Source organism: Anarrhichthys ocellatus, unplaced genomic scaffold, assembly GCF_004355925.1.
Source record: "Anarrhichthys ocellatus isolate YVR2014 unplaced genomic scaffold, GSC_Weel_1.0 scaffold108, whole genome shotgun sequence".
Lineage (NCBI taxonomy): Eukaryota > Metazoa > Chordata > Actinopteri > Perciformes > Anarhichadidae > Anarrhichthys > Anarrhichthys ocellatus.
Genome location: NW_022280138.1, coordinates 842,064 through 855,065, shown reverse-complemented (window position 1 = coordinate 855,065; position 13,002 = coordinate 842,064). Strand labels below are relative to the sequence as shown.

The following is a 13,002-nucleotide window of genomic DNA, read 5'->3' as shown; positions in this document are numbered from 1 at the left end:
TTTTTTATTAACAGCATTTACTTGTACTTTTACGTTCAATACTTAAGTACATTTAATATCAGAAAATTACTTTTGATACTTAAGTACAATAAATATCAGATACTTTAAGACTTTTACTCGAGTAGTATTCTAATAGGTGACTTTTTACTTTTACTGGAGTAGTTTTCCAGTAAGGTATCTTTACTTTTACTCAAGTATGGCTTTTGAGTACTTTATACACCACTGGTAACAGGTATGTCATTCAAATGTATGTCCGATTATTTACTACTGTCAGCCTATCCCAGGGGAAGAGCTCTCTTACGTCTCTTTAGGAGACTACGAAGGCCCCCTCAGAGATTAAAAAAAACAATGGACTTTGGTCGGAATGTACAAAATACAAACCAGTTTTTATTTGTTTTTTGCAATAAAAAGATACAAGTTTACAAAAATGGATAATGTAAAAATAAGTCAAAGAAAAGACAAAAAGTCAAAAGTTCAAAACCCCCAAAAGACCTAAAGAACCTCAAAGAGCTACAAAACCTAAAAACCTCAAGCCCTCGATCCCTTGTTGTCTCCTTCTATATACAGCGGGTAAAATAAGTATTGAACACGTCATAATTTTTCTCAGTAAATATATTTCTAAAGGTGCTATTGACATGAACTTTTCACCAGATGTCGGTAACAACCCAACTAATCCATACATACAAAGAAATGCAAACAAATTAGTTCAGAAATTAAGTTATGTGTAAAAAAATGAAATGACACAGGGAAAAAGTATTGAACACGCGTACTGAAATTGATTAAATACTTCGCACAAAAGCCTTTGTTGGTAATGACGGCTTCAAGACACCTCCTGCCCAGTGGTCGTGAATAGTCGCATGATATTCATTTTCAGGCGTTCTAGTCTGAACGGAGATCATTTAGAAAACAATGCTGAAACGCCGTGTGGACGGAGATCGTTGTTGTTTGTTGAAACTCCATTTTAAAACGAAAACGTAGTGGTGTGGATGTAGCCTCAGGGTGCCGCAACAGAGGGGCTGAAGAGCCGCATGCGGCTCCGGAGCCGCAGGTTGCCGACCCCTGGTCTATTTATATAGCAAAACTAATATCTAAATGTTAAAAAGTGTTACATTTCATGAAAAGTCTGGCTGGTTGTGACTGAGGGCCAGAGCGGATGTGCATGCATTTTATTTATCAGGCAATAAGATCTGTAATGTTTATGGGTGTTTTGTATTTGGCTATATTTGGAAAAATGTGATATTAAGCAGGCCAAAGCATTAAGACTGTTGTGGCGCGTTTAAAACCTCCCCAATTACGGCATTGCTTATTGAGATGGGAGAAATGTCCTTATGCTTATACTGGGAAAAGTGGTGCTGATCAAACCCTCCCAGTTAAAAGTCTTTTGCAAGGTTCATGGAATTCTAGGGGCAAAATCAGAAACAAGCCATTTTTTTACATTATAAATCAGTGGATCAAGAAATTGAGAATGGAACAGGCAAGCATAGCAAACCACATGGGATGGTTATATGAACCATTTTGGCTAATGTAAGAGTGGACATTGATCTTAACGTTTTACAAGAAAAGGAACATGGAGTGATAGGTGATTATTTTAACAGAACAATCCTATTTGAACAGGCATGTTTTCCTGGAATGTAGTAAATATAACGAGGACAGACGCCCGTTTTATTAGTGATGATCAGACCTCGGAGTTAAGTAATTTTCCATTTTTTGGCCAGAGTGAGAACCACCATCTGATCTTAAATGCAGACTCTCCTGTTATGTTGTGGGTCAAATTGACCCGATTCGAAGTTTGAAAATCTAGAAAAAATATTTTAAAGTACTTTTTCTGTATGAAACTTCTTCTGCTTGCCTTAATTAGTGTAATCAACGTTTAAAAAAAAAAGGTTAATATCATGTAATTTGCAACCCCCACCTGCAGGTTTATATTACAGAAATGATCTTTGGGTCAATTTGACCCGGCAGTGAAAGTGGAGGCTATAAGGGGTCAGATGTGTCAAGTTTAGACTATTTCTTTCTTTGAAAATGTGAGACAAAGTATTTCTTGCTGCCTCCCACCATATTTCACTGCATTTCACACACACACATACACTCTTTCTCACTACCCCACCTGTGCGAAAAATACAGATACTATTTTGACTTTGGCGGCAACCTTTTATTTTCCCGCGGGAAAACTCCGCCCACACTTAGCAGGGGAGAGCAGGGCGAAACATACAAAAGTGTTGCTTGGGAGTCCTACCAACATTACACTCTGCAGATACATACAACACAGCAGCTTACTGTAGGACAACATGAGCAACAGAAACAAAAAGCACAGGAGGCTCTAGAGCACATCCTTGATCACGACAGTAAAATAGAGGAGGATGTGTCTGAAGATGAAGACCATCTTGAGGTCAATTCAGATTATAATTATAATTCAGACATTCTTGTCAAAGAATTCTGAAATACAGTGGTCATCCTCACCCAATACATGTCAGCCAAAAATATTATAAAGACAGTGCCAAAATGTATTTGCACACCGTGACGACATGTCACTCGTGTGCTGTGTAGACACAGATACACAGACGAATGCATACAAACACACACACACACACACACACACACACACAAACATACACGCCTCGTTCATTGTGCTAATCTCTTGTTAATTTTTGTAAATGTCTGTTTCTTAACACGATAAATAAACATAAACATAGTTTACTTTCAATACAAATCCTTATGACTCATTTGGCTTGATTTTGAGTGAGCGGGTCAATATGACCCTGAACAGCAGAGGTGTCTCATCTCTATTTATCTACATCACCCAATGAATAAAAGAAAGTTTCAAAATGTAAAACAAATTTAGAAAAAAAATACATGTTATGGTAAACTAAATTTACATCTAGGTTTTTCCAATGTACCTAAAAAATAGTTTGAACATGTATTTTTCATGAAAACGAGTGAGTTATCCTAATCTATGGAGGGGTGAATAACTCCATTCCACTAAATACTGATTGAATCGTTAGTAATGGTGTTGGTGATGAGGTACAAACCATCTTTATTTGGAATTTTTGGTTTCTGACAACTTTTGGATGACTAAACATGCACCGGGTCACATTGACCCGAGAACATCATTGCTGTACCTAGGAAACGAACATATCAGGAGGGTTAAGTTTCTGCATGATGCAGGGCACTATGTGAAAACATGTGTGACAAGACAGTTAACTCTGTATCCTGCGGAGGGCAGTAATACGCTTAACAGCGTCTACACTGCCAGAATCTACACGAAGAAAAAGAAAAGGAACACCGGAACTGAACTGAATTGTGATCTGGAAGGTCTTTCATTTTAGCTGAAGAACGAAACTTGTCTGCTTATTTTTCCCACGATGTATGCCTGAGGACCAAAACCATTGAACAAACTGTCACCTCTGGCCTGAAATAAGCCGTCTTGCACACCACGAGACTGGAAACACATCGTTACATGTCAAGCATTTATCGGGTACTCAATCAAAACAACAAAACGGAGCTGTTTTCTGCCCTGAAAGAAGCTTTGCTGTGCTATCAGGCACTGGGAAGCTAACTTTGCGTTAGCTGCCTACCGAACTGATACCGGTCGACTCGTCAAGAATATCCTAAAGGACAGGAGGTAATGTAAAGTTGATTTCTTTTGTTTGTCTGCTTTACTTGGTTTTATATAAAAAGTTCATTTGGGTAACGGTAACGCTGGACTAAGGCTGGAGATGAGCAGTCACAACAAACCAAGACGCAAACCAAGGGTGTGATACTATGCGCAGATCTACTGTAATGTTGTAATGTTGCAGCAAATTCTTAACTATTTAGTCGCAAGTAGTGGACCAGAGACCAGTTTGTAACGTTAGAGCCCACACATCAATATCTTGCATCTGCTTCTAATTTCTAGATAACTATTTTTACCTTGCTAGCTAACTTCCGTAGGACACCTAGCATTAGCTAACGTTAGTTGTTAGCGTGTTATATATCTTCCTAAACAGCTGAATATGTTATAACAGTGTATAACAATGAGTGTGTGCTTGTTTGTTCAGTCTATAATAGAAACTCTCAATGAGTTATTGAAGTGGTAACATAGCGTGCTTGCAAATATGTGGCTGTTTACATAACTCTGTTTTAGTTAGCTAAATTAGCCTTAGCTGACATTATGGAAATTGTATTCCAAACGGCCTTATGATGATAATGGTAATTTTATGTTTTCACCATTAATATTATATTGATATTAATAACCGTGCTTTCCTGGTGACAGGTCTAACTTTTTACAGTGAAACAAGCCTATTTTCAGAATCACAAATTGATATATCGACAAGCAGGCAGGCAGGTTGGACAGCTTTGTTAGGACTGTTACTGTCATTAGCTTAGCTGTGCTTTATGTTCAAGGTATAACGTTAAACCTGTGTTGTCTCTAAAACCCAATTGCTGTGCCCTCAGAATATTTGGTTTAGAGGAATAGTTCACCCCTATAATGACCTTATGTTCATTAATTACCTTCTGCTTGTTACCTTGATTTCTTGAAAAAAAAAAAAGATTTCTGCATACTAGTTCATTTAAAATCAATGATAACTCAATATATTCACTTGTGCACAACTTATAGCCAAGGGGAAGTCTACTCAAAAGATTAATTTGTGCTAAGCTCAAACACAGATGAAAACCAACTCAACATAATTACAACTTAAAATGTACAAGATGTCACATTTTCAAGTAGTAACGCTCACATATGAATACAACTGCATTGTTACAATTTCGTTTTTTAAATTAAGTAATATAACAGCATGCCCTTTTTAAAGTTAGTAAAAGTAATAATCAAAGTAATACAAAATTAAAAATTTGTATCTACATTTTAGAGAAACAACATAGTATGTCACAGTGAAAGTTAATTCTTTCAAACCTCTCTTCTGGAAAGCAAATGTTTTAGGCATAATGGCAAACTTCACCTAGTTCAGGTTTCCCAATGCAGTGTTTCCTCTAGGTTTACAGCTTTTTTGTGGGGGGGGGGGGGCACCGACACAAACACTTAAAGGAATCAATATAGTCAATATAACAACTGAACAATTATTTGAACTGTATATTGAACTAACCATCGGACAACTGTGGGCTCAAATGATGCAAGGACTGTGTTGCCTGAAATGACATGCATCATCAGCATTGAAGAGCCAAACATGTTATTGATCAAATCATAATAGAATAAACCATTTTTACCTGCTGTCAAACTTGACTGGCGCTGACAGGCTATTCTGTGATGCTCAGACGCCATGTTTGTCAAGTTTGTCCTTTCTGTAGGACTGGCAGGGAGACTCTATAAATGGCCGGGTCTGGTTTCCTCTCACAACTGCCGGTTTATGCTGTCTACATAATCGACAGAACATTCCTAAAACCGAAAAGAAACCTGAAATAATCCCCTATTCATTCTCTCTGTACTGTAGAAAATGAATAGGGGGGGGGGGGGGGAGGGCGTGCAGCACTTGGGCTCTGTACTTGGACACGGAACAGGAGAGCTACTCCGGCTGCTACTCGCAGGAGAGCGAGTGTTGCCATCTTCACCACCCTGGGAGCGTTCACAAAATGCAGATATTGTTGTCTACTTTGCAGGTGGTTGACGCAACATATTTTCCGACGCGCGCTTTCTGTCCGCTGGTGGTAGTGTGCTCACCTATGTGTGCGCATCGGGGTGGAACTACGCCGTGAGCGATACAGAGAGCAGAGGAGAATTGTAAATGCATGTAGAGACAGAAATGACATGCCCCGTGTAGATATGATAAATAACATAAGGCTATTTAGTTTGTTTAATAAAAGAACAAGATATAGACCCGTTCTATCGGAAAGGTAACCTTAAATGACTTCTGTTGTGATATGGCGCTATATAGAAAATAAAATTTAACAAAATGAACTTGACCTTCAATATTATACCTATATAATGGTAGGTAGGGGAAACACTGGATCTGAACCGTGAGTTTTATGATCCATTGTGCCACTGTTATGTTTAGAAGTGTGGTTGTATGAGGTACTTCCTCCTGTCCACAGCTGTACATCGCTTTAACCTTATAGGAAACATATGGATAAACAGTTCTTAGGGGATCTATGGAAGTTGGGTAACCACTGGCATTCACCGTAACACAAATTTGATGACAAAACATTTTTCACATTCCTTCAAAGTATTACAGTGCAACTTTGTTAAAAATAACTTTGACGTGACTGTAACTGTTCGAATATGAGACACGGTTAAACTATATATCTGATTACACCATTGGTACTTTAACTGGCACACAAACAATGGTACTGAGCCTCACAGAAGCATATATGTGGATCTATTGTTAATGCAATGTGAATTCAAACTTCTTGCTTTGTTAACTCTTTGAACAAGTAATTTTTCAGATTCAGCAGGTGCGGTTTCAGTGGTAATAAATGCCAGTATGTCTAGTACAGTGATTTTCACTGTACTAGACATAAAGTTGAGGAGTCTTTGAGTACAGCAGAAAGAGTTGCATTAACTTGCGATGTGTGGACGTCAAGCGCAGTGGATTCCTATGTGACTATAACAGCACAATATCTCAGGGGACGGGCGACTGCTGTCTCACGTTCTCCAAACTAGAGCAGTACACGTAAGTCACACCGGGGCAAACATTACAGACCTCCTGCTAAATGCAGCACAAGGATGGGGGATTGCCGTCAAAAACCTGGTGGTTGTAACCGACAACGCTTCATTTAGCGGGATTCCTGCATGTGAAGTGTTTCGCTCACACGCTCAATTTGGCCTCACAACGGGGTTAAATCTGCCAACAGTAGCCAGGCTCATAGGGAGAGTGCAGCGCATAACTGGCTCTCTGCCCTCGAAGTCCACGCATCACAAGTTATACTGAGTTATATAACTCTTATATCCTACTTATATAAGTTATAGACACGTTTGCATTCAGTTACGTTGGACTATGTAGTAATACAAACAGTTGAGTTTGTCAGGTGCATGCAACATTTATGATATTGTTGGTCAGTCTGTCTGCTTGACAATCCTATTGTGCTGCAATAAAAATGATTGAAGTGAGAGGAACAGACTGAAACTTTATCTTAATAGATAAAACATGTTGACACAGTTTTCCTTTGGGGACATAATTTGAAGTTGAAAAAGTAATAAATCGCAATATATGTTATCGCAATACTCAGAATATCGCAGTATTGTGATAATATCGTATCACGGGACCTCTGGTGATTCCCAACCCTAAGCAGCACATGCAGCAGCTTGTGTCTCATCAATTGCGACTGGGGAAGCCTCAGTAAAAACACTGCAAATGGTGCAGAGGACAACAGATGTGAAAATAATGTCGGTACAAAAAGGCTCGGTTGTGAATAGTATTTTACTTTTTGTAGGATTGGATTCCAGTGTTGGCTGTGAAGGACAGCTTTTATAGGCTACTCCTTATTTATCCTTTGTAATGTGTTTTTGTCTGTTCTGGCCTGTGGACTGTGTCGTCTGTATGAGTCTTTGGGTGGCAAATGAGTTTCCCCACTGGGGATTAATAAAGTTCTCTAATCTAAATCCACCCACTGCTTAATTTAGAAAAATGAAAAAAGGGCAATCAGACCACAAATGAGATAATCATTACTACCCTCCCCCTCAATCATCGCTGCTGTGAGACTGCTTCGCTGGGAGGAGAGCGTGTGCTAGCCTCAGAGAAGGACTGGTGCATCTGTAATCTCCTATCGGCAGGGAGCAGGTACCCAGTTTGCCACGAGCCCGCTGTGCAAGTCAATTCAGTTAAATTTATTTTTGTTTAGCCCAATATCATAGATCACAAATTTGCCTCGGAGGGCTTTACAATCTTTAGAATAGACAATGTCCTTTGTACTTGGGACCCTTGCATTGGAAAAAGTACGGGGAAAGAAAAGGGAAGGAAACTCAGTGAGAGCAGAGATCCCTCTCTGAGTGGGCTCTATTGCTAAAATAGTTGTCACAAGTACAAAATGAACATCATAACAAATTTAAAGCTGAAAGCAGCGATGATTAGGCCCCCGCATCTAAGCTCACGCACATCAGCAGTACTGACAGGACACCGGCTGACGCGGCCTTGAATGTCTGACCATCAGACACCGCATGTATGAGTTAGAAGTTTTTATTCCTGCTTGATGTATGTGACACTGGAAATTATGTATTGCAAATATTCCACCACTTCCTTTATCCACTATGTGGCACTAGGGAAAATGAGCAAGAATGCATTATATTGCTCTATATCTAGTGTAGAACACATCATGTAAATGTCACGAAAAGTGGATGCTGTTTGTTACATAACGGTAATTTCCAGTTGACTGTGTGAAAATTGGCTTGTAGACATCCTCAGGCCATGATTGTTATCAAGCATGGCACGTTTGGGACAGATTTGAGCAAGTCCAGTGGAGTTACATCAGCTTGTTTTTTTTAATGGTGATGAAATGGCCGCCATTCCATCAAACATAAAGGTTTTGATAATTTTTAATCACAAATGCCTTAAGATTGTACTGACCACATTTGAAGTGGATCTGAAAAATTGCCAAGGAGGAGTTCGTTAAAGTATTCCTGTTGGGTTTAGAGCATAGTCCCAAGATACTTTTAGTCTACATTTAATACAGGAGCCTGCCAAATTTCGTACATTTAGGTTAAATGTACTGCGAGGGCTGCTTTGTGAAAATTTTGTTGCGGGCGTTATCGAGCTACTACATGGTGATGGCTGTAATCCAAGATGGCAACGGCGAAATCAACGAACTCGAGGCTCCAAAACCAATGGGTGACATCACGATGACTACGTCCACTTCTTATTTACCGTCTATGGTCTATGCTGCAGCTAGCAGCTGTTGTGTAGTTAAATTCAGCATTTTATAATTCTACTACCGCCTACATGCAGAGAAAGCAAGCTATTATTTGAGTGTTTTGCAAGCGTGGTGTCCAGTGGCGTTGTCAGCCCTATGGAGAGGAAGTTTAAAGTCACTGTTTGCAGCTTTGAGGAGGGCGATGAATATAAAACAGGAGATTTTCTTTTTCTTATCAATACTTATTTCAAAAGAAACTGTACATGAACAAAAGCATAAATGCTCTCCAGTACGACAGAGAATTACAGCCACCTGGCAGAGCTGAGTGTGAGAACAGACAACAATGAAAACGAGTGAGATGTTGGCCAAATTTCTTAATCTTCATAATCTAGTAAAACTTTGAAAGTGCTCATTTTTAAAGTATATTTGATGTGCGTGAAAGTATGAAAAATGAAACTTCTTACTTTTAATTTGTCTGTTTAAGTGTGTGTGTGTGTGTGTGTGTGTGTGTGTGTGTGTGTGGGAAATATAGGGAAAGATCTTAAGTATCAAGCATGAACTATTTTTTAAAAAGAGTACAAAAAGTTCCTGTAACTTAAGAACCAATCTACTTCCTGTTTACACCGGCACCCACATGTCAAGTGTACGCGAATGGTCATGTGATATTTGTATTCTGTCATGCTAGTATGGATGGAAATAATTTCTAAAATGGTTCTGAAACTCTCTGTCGTGACAGAGATCTTTTTTTAATTTTATTTTATATAACGTGTGCATGTAACCTAAGAGACAGGTAGATGACTTTATTGTTTTAATTTGTCATTAATGAATGTCATCAAGTCGCTACTCCTGAGGATTAACATAGCTCAATAGAGCTGTGACTCTCTGTCAGTCTGGCTACAGTGCCATGGGAACCTGGAGTTCGCTCTTATTTTTCAGTATTAATCTTGAGTAATAGGCAGCTCTGGCATTACGGAGGGCCTTCCAATACGTTTAAAGAACAGCTTGCCAGACTAACTGAGATTCTTCCAAATTGGGGGAACATCATATCCTTTTACAATTTTTGTTGATATTTGCTTTAATTTGAGGGTTATACCATGAAGCTAACTTCCTTTGTTTTATTATCTTCTTTTTAGAGGGGCAATAAAGTTGAGTGTTATACGCAGTGAGCCTGTAGCACTATCGACCAGATGATCAATCTGGGACAGACTAAAGTTAGCAAAGTTGTATTGAGACATGTCATTCAATTAAATGTCAATGGAAACACTTCTTTGTATTTAGTTACAACACTATCAGATAGACTTCTAGAGTAGAAACTTTATTCTAATGGCGTATAGTCTTGTAGTTAATGGTCTGATAAAAGAAGATTCTGTGGAAAGACTATTACATGTTCTTTTTCACTGCCATATGCAAGAACAAGGTATATTTTCTGTAACCGGTGTAAAGTTAACATGATAAAATGGTAGGGTTAGCAATCTATAGTTGGCTAACTAGCCAGTTGCCAAATGAGCTGGGCTGTGATTTTTATGTCCCAAACGGTCGACCCTATATCATAATTGGCCTTGCAAGATTAGGGCTGATTTAAAACAGCAAATGGCATGAAATTATGATTTTTCTAAATTTATTAATAAATGTCAATATTAACACAAGCATTGATTTGTTTAATCAAAATATAGTATTATTTTGTTCATAACTTAAAAAACATGTTTGAGTGTCCAATTACTCTTTAATGTAGTTCAGGTGAGAACTGTACACATACCTTAGGCTGGATGTAAAAATGGTGGCTGTAATGAAAGACTGAGACCACTGCAGTTTTAATGTAAGTTAAAATACTTAACACTGCAGTGGATTGGATGGAGACAGGTATTTTTGTACAGACTTAACTTCATACAATATGAATTACATTTGTATTACACTGATAAAACTGTTTTGGCTAATCCTGCTACTGTAAATAGGTCATGTGTCCAAGTACTTAATCACATTTTTGCAAAAATCATTTAAAGATCTCATATTTCCATAAACTGTCCTGCTCATTGATTTGTCCATTGCCCACAATAGCCTAGTACAGCCAGATATATAAGAGGTATACCACAATATAAAACATTGTTGACAAATGTATCTCACAGTATATATTGTGTTATCGCCCAACCCTAGTATACACAATTGCCACCTTCATAAAATACGTACCATTTACTGTGTTATAATGAGGCTCTGTGCTGCTTCTCTTAATGTTTAAGGGGACTGTGGAAAGTCCTGCACAGTTGTTTGCAATTGTATCATGTTGTTAGTTATTGATGCATAATGATGGCCATCATGATGATTGTAAAATCATATGTGATTCCCCCCCCCCCCCCCCACCCCCACTCTCCATACATAGCTCATCAGTTGGAGCAGACGAAGACAGCAGGGGATTCAAGAACCCCTTATCATCTGGCCCTGAGATGACATCACAGCAGCCACAACTTCCCAATGCTGTTATTCCTCCCCAGCTTGCCCAGAACTCCTCTGCTCAGCAGGCCCGACCTCACATTCAGGCCAATCAGCTGGACTCGAGTCAGAGTAGTGCCACCGCTGGGCCTCTGGATCACAGAGCTCTGACAGGTAGGCCAGGCTGCTCAGGTGTGGCAGCAGCAAGCGGAGAAGTGGCCAACAGGAACATTCCTGCCTCCTGCACCAACTCCAGCTTGTCCAAAAGAAATGGGGACTTCGAGCCATGGCCTGAGGAAGCAGTGGACAATTCCCATGGGCTTTACTCACTTCATCGCATGTTTGACATAGTTGGAGCCCAGCTAACCCATCGGGATGTCAGGGTACTGTCATTCCTGTTTGTTGACGTGATTGACGAATATGAGCGTGGTGGCATCAGAAGTGGACGGGATTTCCTGCTTGCCTTAGAGCGCCAAGGTCGCTGTGATGAGACCAACTTCCGACATGTTCTCCAACTTCTAAGGATTATCACCCGCCACGACCTATTGCCTTACGTCACACTCAGGAAACGGCAGGCTGGTGAGTAATGTACTGTCATCACTATGGTCACACTAGGCTTTAAATATATAGTTACTGGACAGTTTGGTTTGAATGTCTTACGGTTTGTGGAACCCACTCTGTTCTAAGAACTCAAGATGGCAGGTCATGTAGTTTTATTTTATGCAACATAATGGAGTGCTGCATGGAAGTATTTTTGTAGGCCAACCCGGAAGTTAGCAAACCTGGTTCCCTCGACAACATTTTGGAATATTATAGAAAAGACGCTCCATGGCAAAGAAACGTTAATGATACTTACACGTGATGTTCAGCAGGATAATTGTCACAAATTAACAAAAATGTTATGATTGTTGAAGCTTAAATGCAATCGCCAGAAGTAACAAGCTAACGTATAATCTATAACCTAACCTATGAACAAATCACACCACGGTCACATGACTTCTCGTCACCACCGCTAAGCTGAAGGTGGTTTACTGTTCGGCATGATGCCGTTTTGTAGTCTCATTTGGCAACTTGTTACAACAGGATATTTTATGGCTTCAAAATTCTCGAGTGGGGTATTCACTAATTTATTTTGTGTCGTAGAAAATCTGTTAAGCTTATGTTAACCACAGGCCTAATTAAAGGAGCTAACCAAAATACATTTACAAAACTCTTAGACTTTGAGACGAGGTATCCAGAAGTGCAAAAATGCTCACTCATTTCTGAGTTTTAGGATTCAGTCCCGCAGAACTCAAGACATTCTAGAGTTGCCAACTTTTCCTTGGCGTGTCTTGATGAGCCATGAGGCCAGAGCTGCCTCCAAGTAGTTTAAATTCCATCAAGGCCCAGAATGAGCATTATTTATGCCAAGGGCTTGCAGTATGGTTAAAAGAAGTCTCTGGCACAACCACCCAGAATGTAGAAATACCCATACTGAATGCGATATGTAAATCATGTATGTGTGTGTGTGTGTGTATATGTGTGTATATATGTATATGTGTGTGTATATATGTATGTATATATGTATGTATATATGTATATGTGTGTGTATATATATATGTATGTATATATGTGTATACGTATATGTATGTATATATGTGTATATGTATATATGTATATATGTGTATACGTATATGTATATATGTATATATATATATATGTATGTATATGTGTGTATATGTATATGTGTGTATATGTATATGTGTGTATATGTATATGTGTATATGTGTGTATATATGTGTATGTATATGTATGTGTATATGT

General features: G+C 39.0%; 1 protein-coding gene across 1 annotated transcript in view; it reads left to right on the top strand.

The window, feature by feature from the left end:
• The first annotated feature begins 3,022 nt into the window (after nucleotides 1-3,022).
• dedd (death effector domain containing) overlaps nucleotides 3,023-13,002 on the top strand; it is a 32,314-nt gene continuing 22,334 nt past the window's right edge. The window contains exons 1-2 of the mRNA XM_031876404.1: nucleotides 3,023-3,622; nucleotides 11,150-11,778. Of these exons, the coding sequence (XP_031732264.1) occupies nucleotides 11,214-11,778 (565 nt within the window). The 5' untranslated portion in view covers nucleotides 3,023-3,622; nucleotides 11,150-11,213. The remainder of the gene's footprint in view (nucleotides 3,623-11,149; nucleotides 11,779-13,002) is intronic.